The 17,353-nt window shown below is 41.1% G+C and overlaps 1 protein-coding gene across 2 annotated transcripts in view; it reads right to left on the bottom strand.

The window, feature by feature from the left end:
• Positions 1 to 17,353, bottom strand: part of ADGRD1 (adhesion G protein-coupled receptor D1) — a 245,556-nt gene that overhangs the window by 97,523 nt on the left and 130,680 nt on the right. For both annotated transcript variants that reach the window (XM_034791144.1, XM_034791146.1), the window contains 2 exons: positions 15,816 to 15,889; positions 13,325 to 13,448 (listed from right to left, as the gene is read on the bottom strand). In XM_034791144.1, coding sequence (XP_034647035.1) covers positions 13,325 to 13,448; positions 15,816 to 15,889 — 198 coding nt within the window. The remainder of the gene's footprint in view (positions 1 to 13,324; positions 13,449 to 15,815; positions 15,890 to 17,353) is intronic.

The raw sequence follows: 17,353 nt of genomic DNA, 5'->3' as shown, positions 1-17,353 counted from the left end.
TCTTCTCCTTCTTCACAATTAAGGGCCAGATCATGGAAGTCCGTGGGAGAGGCCCACAAGGGGAAGAAAACTCAGTGAAGGACCATTCAGTTGGGGAAAGAAGGGCTGTGTCTTTCACAAAATTCTTAGGCTGAGTTTTCAAAGGAGGATAATGGAATTAGGTACCCAGATCCCAATGAAATTCAGAGGGAATCTGCATGCTTAACTCCCTTCAGCTCCTTTAAAAATCCCAGCCCTAGGCCCTGATTCAGGGGAGTCCATCCCTATCCAGGACAGCATTTGCTCCAAGCTGTCCACGCTCCAGGACCCCTTGTTACATCCTGTCTTCTCTGGCAGTGTGGCTCCATCAGAACTCTGAGCCCACAATGTCCTCTTCCCCAAAAGAGGGTGGGTTTTATAGTGTAGAGATGAGGCAGGGGGTACATGGAAAAGTAATGCAATGGAGTGACGGAAAGCAGCCTTACTGGCCCTCAGAATCTGGCCCCCCGTCTCTTAACTCCCAATCTCCTAATTTAACCATAAGAGCACACTACCTCCCTAGCGGGGAAATAGAAGACAGAAGTCTGAATATTAGTGAGACCAGGACAGCTGATACCATGCATCAAGACTGTAAAATGTTTGAGGCAAGGATTGTCTTTTTGTTTTGTGTATGCACAGAGCCTCACATAATAAGGTCTGGTCCATGATTGAGGCTCCTAAGAACCAACACTTTACAAATTTATAATCCATAAATCATAAATAACACCAATTAGAAACCATACACGCTAGAATTTAGGGCCATCAGGAGTTGACAGTGGCCCACCCTGCATGAAAAAAGAAAGAAAGAAAGAAAGAAAAAGAATTCTAGCCTTTTCCAAGCTCTGCCAGCCCTATAAAAAACCCGCAGAAGACAGAATTGTGGTGTTTGTCTGCGAACGCTCACTGTTTAAGTCTTTTGTAGGAGGAGGGAGCAATAAAAATGTAGCACTATCAGCATGGAGAGTAGCAACATTATTTTTCCCAGCTTGGGTCATGCGGTAAAAGTAAGCTCCATTCTGCTGCTAGAGCAACAGGTTCCTATACCACAAGCAGATGTGGTCACTGCTGGGTACATCTCTAGAGGAGCAGGCATCTGTGCCAATTAATAATGTAGTTTGCCAGAAGAAATACAAAACCCTGGTTCCTTCGGCTTCTAGGACAAGTGACCCCCTAGCTAAGCTAAACCAACAGCTGTGCTAGTTCGAAGTGGCAGAGACCGTTTATATCTTCACTGTAATTCCACAGAATCTGCTCTAAGACAGCAACAAATTGTTTCAGGACATGAGTGTCTCTGTAGTGGTATGCTCCTGCTTTGTAATTTGTGCCTACGCCTGTGAGTGCACACCCAGCCGCACAGAGAGAGCCACAGATAATGGATGCTCTCACGCTGCCCTTTACACCAACCAGTGCATTGTAGTTTGAAGGGCAGATTCTGTCCTATGGCCTCAGAGACAGCACAGAAGACACAGATTTGGGGGTCAGGATAATGGTACCTTTAGGTCATCTTTGAGTCTTCTGGATTCTCAACCGCTCCAGAGACCAAATCGTCACCTGACATAATTTATAGAAGCCTCAAAGCTGGTCTAACTTATGGCAGTCTGCCCACAGCTGCAGGGTTGCACTGCAACCCAGAATTCCTGTGGCACTTGGTACTATGGCCTGACCCAAGCATGCCCCCTATACCAGGGCTTATGGGCGAGAGCAGGGAAAATCAGCACACAGTCACTTAAGCTGTCCCTATACTGCTCCCACACCAAGGAAATTTTCCCCTGATCCCTTGCTGCTTATTCATGGTTTCTATACACCATTATACATATAAGGGCCAGAGGTAGGGCAGAATCACCCACTGAGTGTCTTATGATGAGATTCAATACACAGTCGTTCAGAATCAAAGCACCGTATTACAAAACATTTTTGGGAAGAAGACCCAGAAGAAGACAACTTAGTCTGCAAAAAGAACAATTGTCCAAATGACACAGTGCATTGATTTGGACCATCCACCTTTGTTATGGAGGATGCCCATGTTATTTTGCTCAGTATGCAGATTAAAATGGCATTTTTAGTCAGTATTCATAATTCAGAAGAGTTTACTTAAACTACAAAGAATCCTGTGGCACCTTAAAGACTAACAGATGTATTGGAGCATAAGCTTTNTTGGATCAGGCCCCAAGCCTGCAATAGAGTACAATCTGGTAGACTGAGCAAGGAGTTACAAAGCCAGGAATTCCTGAGATCTTAGCTGTGTTACTGACTTGCTGTGTGGCTTTAAACAAATTGCTTAGAAGGCGGCTGATTATATTTACTGAACTTCCAGGGTTGTTGTCAAGATGAATTAGTTAATATCCGCCCAGCATATTCAGAATGCCCATCTAGGCAGACAAAGCAGTATATATGGAGGAACTAGAGTTACTGGTGCAGGAAGTGAAACCAGATATTATAGGGATAACAGAAACATGGTAGAGTAGTAGTCATGACTGGAGTACAGGTATTGAAGGGTATGTGCTGTTTAGGAAAGACAGAAATAAAGGCAAAGGTGGTGGAGTAGCATTGTACATCAGTGATGCCCTGGGGTAGAGGTATAGCCAGAGAATCAAAGACCCATAACCGGTTCCCTGATAGACCCCCAGCTGTGCTGAGCTCAGTGATGAGGTAGACTGTAAAGAAATAAGAAGGGATGGAATGGATAAGACAGAGTCTGTCTGGGCAAAAATCACATTGGGGAAGAAAGCTACTAGAGCCTCCCCTGGGATAGTGCTTGGGGTGTGCTATAGACCACCGGGATCTGATTTGGATATGGCTAGAGACCTCTAATGTTTTTAATGAAGTAAATACTAATGGAAATTGTGTGATCATGGGAGACTTTAACTTCCCAGATATAGACTGGAGGACAAGTGCTAGTAATAATAATAGGGCTCAGATTTTCCTGGATGCGATAGCTGATGGATTCTGTTCACCAAGTAGTTGCTGAGCCAACAAGAGGGGATGCCATTTTAGATTTGGTTTTGGTGAATAGTGAGGGCCTCATAGAATAAATGGTTGTAAGGGACAACCTTGGTTTGAATGATCATGAGCTATTTCAGTTTAAACTAAATGGAAGAATAAACAAAAAAAGATCTGTGACTAGGGTTTTTGATTTCAAAAGGGCTAACTTTAAAAAATTAAGGAAATGAGTTAGGGAAGTAGATTGGACTGAAGAACTTGTGGATCTAAAGGCGGAGGAGGCCTGGAATTACTTCAAGTCAAAGTTGCAGAAATTATCAGAAGCCTGCATCCCAAGAAAAGGGGGGGGGGAATTCATAGGCAGGAATTGTAGACCAATCTGGATGAGCAAGCATCTCAGAGAGGTGATTAAGAAAAAGCAGAAAGCCTACAAGGAGTGGAAGATGGGAGTGATCAGCAAGGAAAGCTACCTTATTGAGATCAGAACATGTAGGGATAAAGTGAGAAAGGCCAAAAGCCATGTAGAGTTGGACCTTGCAAAGGAAATTAAAACCAATAGTAAAAGGTTCTATAGCCATATAAATAAGAAGAAAACAAAGAAAGAAGTGGGACCGCTAAACACAGAATGGAATGGAGGTTAAGGATAATCTAGGCTTGGCCCAATATCTAAACAAATAATTAATAATAATAATAATAATGAGGAGCTTAGGGATAATGGTAGCATGACAAATGGGAATGAGGATATGGAGGTAGATATTACCAAATCCGAGGTAGAAGCCAAACTCGAACAGCTTAATGGGACTAAACTGGGGGGCCCAGATAATCTTCATCCAAGAACATTAAAGGAACTGTCACATGAAATTGCAAGCCCATTAGCAAGAATTTGTAATGAATCTGTAAACTCAGGGGTTGTACCATATGACTGGAGAATTGCTAACATAGTTCTTATTTTTAAGAAAGGGAAAAAAAGTGATCCGGGTAACTACAGGCCTGTTAGTTTGACATCTGTAGTATGCAAGGTCTTGGAAAAAATTTTGAAGGAGAAAGTAGTTAAGGACATTCAGGTCAATGGTAATTGGAACAAAATACAACATGGTTATACAAAAGGTAGATCATGCCAAACCAACCTGATCTCCTTCTTTGAGAATGTAACAGATTTTTTAGACAAAGAAAACACAGTGGATCTAATTTACTTTGATTTCAGTAAAGCATTTGATACAGTTCCACATGGGGAATTATTAGCTAAATTGGAAAAGATGGGGATCAATATGAAAATTGAAAGGTGGATAAGGAACTGGTTAAAGGGGAGACTACCGGTCATACTGAAAGGTGAACTGTCAGGTTAGAGGGAGGTTACTAGTGGAGTTCCTCGGGAATCGGTTTTGGGACCAATCTTATTTAATCTTTTTATTACTGACCTTGGCACAAAAAGTGGGAATGTGCTAATAAAGTTTGCGAATGACACAAAGCTGGGAGGTATTGCCAATACAGAGAAGGACCGGGATATCATACAGGAAGATCTGGATGACCTTGTAAAATGGAGTAATAGTAACAGGATGAAATTTAATAGTGAAAAGTACAAGGTCATGCATTTAGGGATTAATAACAAGAATTTTTGTTATAAGCATCAGTTGGAAGTAACAGAGGAGGAAAAGGACCTTGGAGTATTGGTTGATCACAGGATGACTATGAGCTGCCAGTGTAATGTGGCCGTGAAAAAAGCTAATGCGGTCTTGGGATGCATCAGGTGAGGTATTTCCAGTAGCGATACGGAAGTGTTAGAACCGTTATACAAGGCATTGGTGAGACCTCATCTGGAATACTGTGTGCAGTTCTGGTCTCCCATGTTTAAGAAGGATGAATTCAAACTGGAACAAGTACAGAGAAGGGCTACTAGGATGATCCGAGGAATGGAAAACCTGTCTTATGAAAGGAGACTCAAAGAGCTTGGCTTGTTTAGCCTAACCAAAAGAAGGCTGAGGGGAGATATTATTGCTCTCTATAAATATATCAGAGGAATAAATATCAGGGAGGGAGAGGAATTATTTAAGCTCAGTACCAATGTGGACACAAGAACAAATGGATATAAACTGGCCGTCAGAAGTTTAGACTTGAAATTAGACGAAGGTTTCTAACCATCAGAGGAGTGAAGTTCTGGAACAGCCTTCCAAGGGGAGCAGTGGGGGCAAAATACATATCTGGCTTCAAGACTAAGCTTGATAAGTTTATGGAGGGGATGGTATGATGGGATAGCCTAATTTTGGCAATTAATTGATATTTGACTATTAGCAGTAAATATGCCCAATGGCCTGTGATGGGATGTTAGGTGGGGTGGGATCTGAGTTACTACAGAGAATTCTTTCCTGGGTGTCTGGCTGGTGAGTCTTGCCCACATGCTCAGGGTTTAGCTGATCGCCATATTTGGGGTCGGGAAGGAATTTTCCTCCAGGGCAAATTGGCAGAGGCCCTGGAGGTTTTTCGCCTTCCTCTGCAACGTGGGGCACGGGTCACTTGCTGGAGGATTCTCTCACCTTGAAGTCTTTAAACCACGATTTGAGGACTTCAATAGCTCAGACATAGGTTAGGGGGTTGATATAGGAGTGGGTGAGTGAGATTCTGTGGCCTGTGTTGTGCAGGTCAGACTAGACGATCATAATGGTCCCTTCTGACCTTAAAGTCTATGATTCTATGATATGGCTTCATTTATAACAGCCTTATTTTTAATAACACAATTACAGAGATAAACAGATTTTTTCCTAGCTCAAGTTCCAAATTCTAGCCATGTTCTGACTTTAATTACATCCATGTAACTCCACTAATGTAATTAAGGGGAAAATTTGGCCTTTAAAGACTATTTGGCTTATCTTTGTAGGGTTTTTTTTTTTTTATTAATGCCTACTCGTTACAAAATTCAAGCAAATGTTATTACTTCTCAACCTTAAACCAATATGATAAATGTGTTTCAGTCAGCAAACCTGAATGTCAGCCAAGCATGATATGTACATAGCAGCAGAGTGATAAAGACACAAATAATTTCAGCTTTGCCTGGTGCCAATTCATCATTAAGCTAACAGACCAGTGCCAGCCTAACATCTGAGTGCCACATGGTTGCAAATTTTTCCAGCATTGTTATTTCTTTCCTGAAATAAAATTGTTACAAGTATTAATTCTTGGAATTCACTGAAGGCAGCTAAACTATATAAATGGCTGTTGAGCTGATCAGCAGTATTATTAATATTCCTTCTTTGCACTCAGTGCTCTGGCAAGACTTTTCTTTGTGTGTCTTAGCTGTTGCTCAAACTAGTTTGAAATGTGCAATAGTGCTCAAGCACACTGGTAGGCCAAGCGCTCGGCTTCAGCTAATGGCACTCCAATCCCCCATTCACCGTGAACTGCTGCCCCATGCACTGTAATAAGGGTGCTGGTTCAGTTCGGCATGTTTAGCTTGAGCCTCCAGATTTTAAAATTTACCTCTTTATCTCACTGTGTTTCAGTTTCTGCATCTACAAACGGGGAAATGGATTCTTTCCCATGCCAGCATGGGGAATGGTTTCTTGGGGATCACTGCCAGTTGGCATAAGTTAGAGCAGTTCCCAGGCTGGTCAAACCTACCCTGGGGTAGAGGTATAGCCAGAGAATCAAAGACCCATAACCGGTTCCCTGATAGACCCCCAGCTGTGCTGAGCTCAGCCGAAACTAAGCCCAGTGAATAATCTGGCCAATATGGCTCTAAAAGAAGCATTCAATATTTTGATTCTCATGGCACTTCAGTTCCTGACGAGGAAACACTATGAGAAGACAGTAGCTCATATAATTTTGACCCTGTAAATGGCTCCCTGAGGCAAAATAAACACAACTTTTGAGAGAGTCGGGTTCCTGCACAACCTAAATGCACAGCCCTGTTACAAACAAAGGTCTTTACCTTCTTATTATAATTTAGTATCCAAAGTCCTACTCATAAAGTGACCTAGAAAAGTATGCATAAAAATGTGTATGTGCCTTTCAGAAAGCATTGGGTATGGAAAAAAATGGATTAATACTATCAACGAAGCCAGTGGACTTTGGCTCACGCTCTTACTGCAGCAGAGAATAAGAGACAGAGACCTGAAATATGGAAAGCTAAAATGACATGAAACTCACCACAGAGAAGCTTTTTAACTATGTGCAGTGTTATATTAACCTTAATATATGTAAATTTGTAGGTCATATATTAGACCAGTGGCTCTCAAACTTTTGTACTGGTGACCCCTTTCACATAGCAAGCCTCTGAGTGCGACCCCCCTTATAAATTAAAAACACTTTTTAATATATTTATCACCATTATAAATGCTGGAGGAAAGAAGGGTTTGGGGTAGAGGTTGACAGCTCACGACCCCCCATGTAATAACCTTGCGACCCCTTGAGAACCTCCAGTTTGAGAACCCCTGTATTAGACTATAAGCCTGCATTGGGATCCTGGGGCCAAGAACACAGCATGAACTCTCAGGGCTGATGGTATCACCTGAATGCCTTGAAGGTGTGTGTCGAGTGGGGCATTTTATACTTTCTTTTATTCCTTTGGAATCTAACCCACTGGCCATTCAGACTTAGAGGAATAAAAGGATCTTTGTCTTTTTTTTTTTTTTTTTTTTTATAAATGTCAAATTTGCTTTCTTCTCCAATATAATCATTAGGAGATGATAACACTGAAATCACATTGAGGAAAAAGGTCTAAACCAAAACCCCTACAGAGACAGTTCATTGTCATCAGCTCAGAAATGTGACACTCCTAGTCATTAGCATGATTCTCAGAACTATGAACATAAACAAAAAAATCTGAAGTCAGACTGTAGAAATCCATTCTGGATGGACCAGCAGCTTGCTGTAGCCTTTAACAGCAATCAATGCTGGCTCATGCAGCCCCAGGAACACCGGCTTCCCTTTGCCATTTGCTGCTCAAGCTTTGAGAGATTCAGAAGAAACAGTTATTGTCTTTGGCACTCTGCTGTCAACTAACAAGTCCTCACTCCACTTTCTGTGCATTTACCATCATTAGATTCGTTCACTGTAACCATTTACATAGCAGGATATTACCCAGGGATGTTTCTTATTTCCATCGTTCCCTGCTCAGAGAGATCCTGGCTTTGCGCTGCTTGGAGAAGCTGTCTCTTTCTCAGATTGTGAATGGCAAATTGTTCACTCTAAATACCCAAGATGTGGCATGAAATAAAAAAAAGAAAAACCTACCAAAGGAAGGCAAACAGTTTTAGTAGCTCCAAGATGGAACTGCATAGGAACACAGGACACAGAACTGGAAGGGACCTTCTGGGTCATTCAGACTAGTCCCCTGTTGTTGCAGGAAGCCCAGCACATAATCCCATCCATAAATTTATCAAGCTCCATCTGAAAGCTAGCTCATTTGCTTTTCCCCACAACTCTTAGTGGGAGGCTATTCCAGAAATTCACTCCTCTGATGGTTAGAAACCATCTTCCAATTTCAAGCCTAAATTTATTCACGGTCAGTTTATATCCATTTGTCCTTGTGCTAACATTGTCCTTTAGCTTGAACAGCTCTTCTGCCTGCCTGGTGTTTACCCCCCTGATGAATTTACAGAATTCTTACCAAAGAATGTAGTTTCCTCCTGACTGTATTTTCCCCAATGCTGAAGCTGCTAAGTACATGCATGTCACCATCTCCATAGGTTCCCCTATATCTGGTCAGCTCCCTTCACGGCTCCTGTATCCGCACCTACCCACATGCCTGTGTGGTCTCTAAAATAGCAATCCCAGATCACTACACCCTAAGCCAGGCGGAGTAGATGCACAGACCAATGATTCTGGGTGCCTGACTTCAGGCCAACTACATTTCCCATGATGCACCATTTTCTCTCTTCTTGGTGAGGGGAGGACATACATCATAGGTGTCACGGGCTATCCTGACAGATGTAGCCTGGTCAGTGTGTCCTGCTCATGGAGGAAAACAGGACCATACGGAACCTGAACTAAACTCTCATGAAGCACAGCACCACCATTATAAATTGAAACATTTTAGTTTTCAGCCAAAATAATTTTGTTTTTCATGCGTTTGGTTGTCAATTAATCATCAACATTTTCCATGGAAGTTTTCATTTAGTCAAAAAATTATTTTCTGTCACCCACATTCCTTTCTTTCATATCTAAGCCGATATGAAAGACCTAATTTAAGGGGCGGGGCAAATAAAAGAATATCTAAATGTTCAAGATCTGACCTATTTTGACTAGAACAACTCCCTTGGAGCCTTGACAGTCTGTCATACAAACAGGAGATTACAGCATTTTTTTAAAACCATATATCATGCACTTGATAGCACCAAATTGCTCCAAAGGTGAATAAATATTTATACACGTTTATAACCCACAGTATTATATCACTCACTGACAGACTTCTAGGGAGTAGAGGGGAAGATATTACAGTATTTAATGGTTCCAATGGGCTCTCTTGTTTTGGCACATGATAAAACTCTTTAGGAAATTTCTTAGGAGGCTATTACTGAGCATCGCCTGTTTATAAAGCTCAGTAGCTAGGTGGTTTTGTCTTTGTCTGCCTCATAACCTCACTCCAGACACATTAGATATCTTAATATGTGTGAAACAATTACCACATTTGTTTTAACTCGGATTTGGTTACATGACAAGCACAATGGATGCTTTCCCAGCTTTATTTTTCCCCTTTATTTTTACATTCCCATCTAGATTTATTATCTGTTTTTAATTAACTAAAAAACAAAAACAAATAATTCTGAGCTGTCAATTCAAAATGAAGCTCTTTGGTTAAAGTTCTAAAGCTCTGGACTGGGATTTTGTGCTGAGCCTCACAGAGGCAGCACTCACAGTGCAGTGAGAAAGGGAATTAAGGCAGCTTTAAACCCTTCCAATCCTGGGGTGCTCCAGGGGCTACAGCAGCCCCCAGAGGAATTTAGACAGCCCAGCATGGAGGGGAGTATTTGTCTAAGTCGTGGCAGCCTTCCCTGGCTGCCCTGTCTCCACAGCCCTGCATGCTGGGGTCCTGTCTCAAAATATATTCCCCATACCCACCTCCCTACACCAAAGCAAGAGGACATATTTCATACCGTCTGAAGGGATGGGGCAGCAAGCACTCTCATCTATGGGCCAAGGAAGTAGAATTCCTCGCCGAGTTTCCCTGGGCTACGTTGAGTCTGTACAATTCCCGATCCAGAGCTGCATCTGAATGGCATGGTTGAGCCCTCTGGCTGGCACCTGTGTTTTGTGGGCAAGTGGTTCACTCTGAATTCTGGAAACAAAGTCTGAACCTTGGCTGATCCTGGAGAGGTTAGAAACGAGCATTTGGCAGCTCATCATTCACCTGCCCACTCTGAACCGCTGCAAACATTTCCGTGTCTCTCAGATTTGCACAAGGGACACATGGTTTCCACAATGGGTGCACAATCACAGGGGCAATGCCTTTCAGCTTCCAGTGCGTCACTCGTTCTGCTGACTGCTAAAGAGCTATTGATTCACTCCATGCCCCTTGTCCAAAATTGTATTCCAAAGCAGAGGGGCTAAGGATTCAGCAAAGGCCTCAGGGAACCGGATTTTTTTTAAATGTCAAGAGAACTATTCAGATAGATTTTCCAGAGCTCTGAAATTGTCTATTACAATGTAGGGAAGATTCCCTTGCATCAGAGTGATTAGGTCTGAGCATCCCACTCACCCATTTAACATCTCAGGAGCATTAACGCTGTTTTTTAAATAGTTGTATAGAAAGAAAGGGAAACAAAAATACTCCAGGGTAACACAATTGTAGAGAACTTATGCAAACATTGGCAACGGGGCACACATTCGGACAGAACATTCAGGGAGAGAAAAAACAAACCAGTGACAAAATACTGAAAACAAAATCATGATTAAATGACTATGGGGAATAGGACAATTTATTCAGGGTTCCAGCCTTTTCTATTTACACTCACAGAGTTCTCCTTATGAAGATACATGCTTGAGCAACTGCAAGGACCTTGGCCAAAATGCACAAGCTTGATCCCCAAGATTGCACAATATTAAAACTTATTCCAGCTTTTGGCTAATTGTTGGATTCTGTTTGGGCAATTCATGTAAGTGTTAGACCATTCAGAACCATTTCCAGGAATAGAATCAGTTAATCTTACAATACTACACAGCATTTGATTGGTTGGATAATATCAGTTATGATACATTTTAGCATCAACAAACTAAAAATGTTGAACGTGCTTCAAGTAAACTCAAAAACACATCTGAGAGTTGCCCAGCTACAGTTGTTGGGACGCCTGGGGATACAAACCTGTTCACATCTGTGGGAGGTTGTCTGCTGTGCGTGACTTGACTGAGACTGAATTATTCCCTTACTAACCAAAATAAACATTACAAATAAAATTATATTAGAAATGTGGCTTACTAGTTAGAGCAGGGGAACTGAGAATCAGATTCTTTAGTGCTACATCCAACCCTTCCACTAACTCACTTCCTTCTAGCCTGACGGTTCAGGCACTGGGGTGGTACTCAGGATATTTGGGTTTAACTCCCAGCTCTGTTACAGACTTTCTGTATAATCTTGGGAGAGTCACTTAATCTCTCTTCATCCCTCAGTTCCCCCTCTGTAACACAGGGATAATAATAGTTTCTTTCTGCCTCTCTTTGTTCCTCTGGTCTCTTTTGGTGTTAAACTCTTCATAGCAGGGACCGTCTTTTATTACGTCTATGTACAGCAACTAGCATAGTGATGCCCTGATATCAGCTTGGGCTCTAGATGCTTCTGTAAATAAACTAACTCACTCACTACAGAACTAATAACCAACTCCACAATGACAGCCATGTGACCCTGCACAAGTTATTTAACCCCACCCCCTATGCCTCATTTCACTCATCCGTTAAATAGCTATAATAATTCAGGAGTGTTCTGGGGCTTGTATAAGCTCTTTGGCTAAGACACACTAAAAAAAGCAAAGTATTATAGTGACTGCCATTCTAGAATCCGATTCTTAATTCTGTGGCATTACACTGAGTTTGTCATTGACTTATTGATAGCAAGATTTGATTAATATTTCTTATAATATTAATATAGCATCTACTCCTGAAAAGATGGCAAGTTACATTATGGATCATCATCCCCTGAAAACCTTTACGTGCGGTTTAGTACTAGAATACTAATTAAAATTCCTTTAAATTGGGTCACTATTTGCTAGTTGATTTGTATTGTGTTTCTGTTAGCCACAAATTCTGTGCTGTTCTCATGAGTATGTTGTACCCATTCACAAACCTGCCAACAGTCTCATGGCAAAGCCACTATCTGAAACAGCAGCAAACTCATTATTCATACCAATTAACAGAGAAGTCAGACATACTACCTCATAGTCAATGCATCAGTGCTATCAAGTCTGACAAAGAACTCTGTATGTCCCACTAGGGATCATATTTCCCGGTAAGCCAATTTCAGAAATAAGGTTAGTGAGGAGACAGATTTGGCCAAGAGAGTCCTCGCCTCGCCAACTGGCATTGGACAAGTTCTGCTGAAACCATTCAGTAGCATGAGTAGGAAGTAAAAAGCCTATCCCCTGCTCATAGGAATGGTTGTATATTCACACTGAAAAAAAGCATATAATCATGAACTCTTTGAACAAAGAAGTCAAGTAAATACAATGAGCAACTGTAGATAAGGATATTCATCCTCAACTCTTCCACCTTCTCTTTCTCCCAAGCTCTTGATCCCAATATGTTTCTTCTCAAACCAGACCCAACTTTGCAGCTAGGTGAGGAAAGAGCATCATGTGCATCATGGAACATAAATAAAGGAGATGCACTGCTCCCCAGTTAATAGCAGAATACATGTTCAGGGACCAACTGGGAAGCAGAAGACAATGGGACTTGCTCCAGGCAGGAGTCCCAACTTGTAACATATCCCTGCTGCTGTAAATCCTCCTTGGTCCACCCCATGTGATTCACCACCCCAACTCTAAACAGTCAGGTCTCAGATGTCCTCTGTCTTGAAACTGAATCAAAGAAATTAGAGATGGAAAAGACCTATTTGCTCATCTTTTAGCCTATGCCCCACTTGGGCAGTACAGGAGTGTTCTATGGAGCATGTCTGTAAGTGCTTTTCCTGCCCAGTTATTTAAGGGCTATAATGCCTGTGGGATGAGAAGTAAGTACGGCACATATTGATTCCTACAGACTGCAGTGTGTTTCATCCTACATCCCATTTCAGTTAAAAAAGAAAAAGTGCAGATGCAAGTGAGATAATAAAGAAAGACTGAATTTGGATCTTTATTTTCAAAAAAGTATTTCATCCCATACAAGCGGCTGACCTGGTTTGTGCTCATTTTTGACCTCCTAGATTTACTCCTTTGTTTACTCTTACCTTCAGGGGTACCACTTGCATCAGAATGGCAAAGTTGGTGAGGTGATTACACAGACAGATTGAATAGTTGAGGTCCCCGCCATCACGCACACAGCCTTCATTAGACCACATGGCAGTTCCATTGCTGTAAAGCACACAGGAAACAGAGAGGGATCCCTATTAAAATTAACTCTCCTGGCACTACTTAGACATGAATTTCATTAAACAGAAGATATATTTTTCTTAAACAAACTCTTTTCTAAACTTTAGCTACCAAGAATCTTCCAGGCAAATATCTGCACAAAGACCAAAGATTTCCTTTGACAGGTCCATTTATAAACTTTGACAAAGTAGTTGTAATACTAAATATGCAGGTTAAGTCTACATTTCTGCTACAAATTTAAAGATCATTTTAAAGGGGAAAGAAATAATCCTATGCAGCTATCAGTAGAAAAAATGAAGCACGTCACAACAGCTTTTCAATGCAACTTTCAAACAGTAAAATACTCCAAAAAGATACGACACAAGAAAGAAAAGAGCTGCCTAGAACTCAATTGGTTGCATGGTATTCTTTATCAGAGCATTGAAATTCGTGTGCTGACCATGGAAGTTAGTAATCAACATTCATATTATCCAGGACCCTAATTACATCTAAATGCTCTCAGCACTGATGCTCCAATTTCAGTACATTAGAAAGTCCAAAGTTACTAACAGTTACCATTGAGATAGAGCAGCTTCTCCTTACCCTTAGCACAGGAAATAATTGTGGTTTCTGACATACTGTGGAACAGTAACTGATAGTAAATGCTGACTGTTTAATGATGATGGCAGCAAATCACAGTAAACCATATTGCCTGGTGTGTTTCTAAGCCTGGAATTATGCATGGTTTGCAGCACTCGAAGTGGCAAATGAGTGTGTGTAGTAAAATATATTAGTCTGGGTGGCAAACAGCCGTGTGTGGTAAAAAAAAATACCAAGGGCCAGTTTTCTACCAGCCTCACTCTCCTTGAATACTCCCATTGATTTCAGTCGAATTATCCATAACTCAACATTCAAGTAAGCTGGGCAATATCTAGTCTGAAGAAAAAAAAAAACTATTGTGGGATAACAACAATATATATATATATATAGAGAGAGAGAGAGAGAGAGAGAGAGAGTGTGTGTGTGTCAAATTTAGCATTTAGTTACCTATTTTCACTGGATCTATGCCAATTTGCTGGCCCATTGGCTTCAGCAGAGCTCTGCTGATATACACACTATAAAGATCTGGCTCATTGACTTCAATACAGCTATGCCAATTTACACTAGCTGAAGACCTGGCCCGTTGACTTCAACAGAGCTACACATAATTATACCAGCTGGGGATCTGTATCGATATTGTTCCTATTATACAAATGCCAAATGACTCCTTTTATTGGAGTAATCATACATCTGAGAAAGAGAGTGTATTGACGTAAATAAACCTCTCATTTTGGGAGGAGGGATTTTCACTATAGTCTTTCATCCTCAGGCAAGGCCTCCAGGGCCTAATCCCCCAGAGCACATGCTGTGGGAATGAGGTCCTGAAGTATATTGACTAGTTTTAGTAAAACAAGTTTCTAATTTATTATAATGTGTAAGTAAGCGCACAAGCTAGTGACTACAAACAGCTGGGACAGCTCAATGTAATAACGATAAAATTTTAATAAAACCATTACATTGATCTTGCCCAAATGCAAGTTGGAGAGGAGGTATCACAAAAGTGTGTGCTGTTGCTGCACTGAGTAGTGCTTGGAATGCTATCGCTCAAAAATGTGTCAGTCCCTGCTCAGGTCTCATTTTGACTTGTTTCACAATTAATTCAGAATCAACAGCATGTTTAGAAATCACAAATGCATCAGATATACTATTCCTGGCTACCCAAAGGTAGCAGAAAGACAGCCACTGTTTGTGGATATTTGCTGTTAACACCGTACAACTTAAGGTGATATTTATTTATACTTTTGCCCTGCTTTGCATTCAGTGGCATCTAATTTCATCATTGACTATGTACCAGACATGACTCACTGCTCTGAAATACATACCACACACCTCATTCTGATCTCATGTGTACCCAATGGGAATTAGGAGGAACTCCAGTGGAAACAATTACTTCAGTAGAAGTATGCCGATTTACAACACCCATGTTTCCGGACAAACTGATGCTTGCAAAAGACCAATACAAGTGCAACCAGAATCAATCCTATGTGCTGATCTCAACATTTTTCATTCTCTCAATAATCTGCTTTATCCCAAAATCAGTGAACAGAATGAGAACTTCCCCACCTACAGTAAGAGGAAGCTGTTTTCTCTTCCCCTTACTATGAAGCTGTTTTTGTGGTAAACCCTGTGGTTTCATTGCTTTAATAATTCCCATGAACACAAGAAAAAGGGACTATTTGTCAGGTCTGGCATGCACTGACTATGTTGCATTTGCCATAAGTAATCAGTAGCAATACATCTAAGAAAGACATTTAGAAGCACTTAACATACCTATAGTCCAGAAATGCACAATACAGGTTAACTTTGTTGCTTTCATTCACTGCTTGGCTGTACTGCTGAGGAGTCTGAAAGGAAAAAAAAATACACATCCTGAAGAAGAAAAATAAAAAAAAAAGAGATGCCAACATTAAAAAGGCCAAATTCTGTTCTCTGTTTAACCAGTGTCAGTCATGATTATTCCATTGACTTCAGCGGAATTATTACAGATTAACACCAGTGAAACTGAAAGCAGACTATAGCCAATTATATTTGAGTCTTTCTGCTTAGGGTGACCAGATGTCCCGATTTTACAAGAACAGTCCCGATTTTGGGGTCTTTTTCTTATATTGGCTCCTATTACCCCCCACACCCTGTCCCGATTTTTCACACTTGCTGTCTGGTCACCCTATTTCTGCTACACACATAGGCCCCAACCATGCAAAGATTTACACACATGCTAACTTTATGCACCATGAATATATCCATTGGGTGAAATCCTAATCCCCCCACTCAAGTCAACAGCAAAATTCCCATTGACTTCAATGGGGCCATCATTCCACCCACTGCCTTCAATAAGACCACTCACTGTGCGTAAAGTTAAGTATGTGTGTTAGTCTTTGCAAATTTAGGACCTTATTCTTCAACATACCTTTTGGATAACTGAGAAGAAAGCCAAACGTAACAAAAATTGACATTTTAGGATCAATCTCACTGACGTACACTACAGTGATCAGCAAGCATTTTCTTTTCAGAAGGGTAATTATTACTACACATATAAGCAAACTAAAAAAGCAATACCAGCCTCCAAGCTTTACTTTTAAGTGAGTTTGGCATTTATACAGGGCCTTAATTCTCATCTCCTGCAAACAGATTAGTTGTTGTCTCAATCCTCTCCATTCAGAAAGGCTTGGGGCCACATTCTCTACTCTGTTACACCAGTGTAACTCCATTCAGCTGAAGTGGAGTACAGAATCAGGCAAAATATCCTACCCAGAAGAATTTCAAAAGCCTGTTCCATCCTCTCCTTTTGACATTGATACACTAACATCCACCTGCATCCAGAGCCACATTAATGAAATTCAGCACTGCAGTTATGCATTGGACCCCATCTCAGGACTATTTTTCATTTCAGGACTCATCACCAATAAAAAAAACGACTGGCAAATTACCAACCCTCACATCATTACAACAGAAGGCCGATAGTGCTATCAGGACAGAAAATAAGCAAGTGCTGCTCTCCTTGTTCAGCATTTAAAAGAAATTTACACAGAGCTAAAACTAAAATTCATACAAGAAAGTTGCATCAGAGATTTCTGTCTTCTCTCCCACAAGACCAACCATGAAGTGTCAGGCACAGGGCAACAAAGTTACCTCCTCACTAGCTGATAACAAAGAATTTCCTGTCTCAGCCAGGAGAGAGAGAGCTGAATTTCCACACACTTCCACACAGCTTCCAAATTTCCACCCAACAGATAAGCTCCATTACCAAATTGCTCTTGCTCCACATTCTCTGTTCTTTTGGAGAACTTTAAAGGAACTTTCCTTTCTGT

Source organism: Trachemys scripta, chromosome 15 (genome assembly GCF_013100865.1).
Source record: "Trachemys scripta elegans isolate TJP31775 chromosome 15, CAS_Tse_1.0, whole genome shotgun sequence".
Taxonomy (NCBI): domain Eukaryota; kingdom Metazoa; phylum Chordata; order Testudines; family Emydidae; genus Trachemys; species Trachemys scripta.
This window is presented reverse-complemented; position numbering and strand designations above follow the sequence as displayed.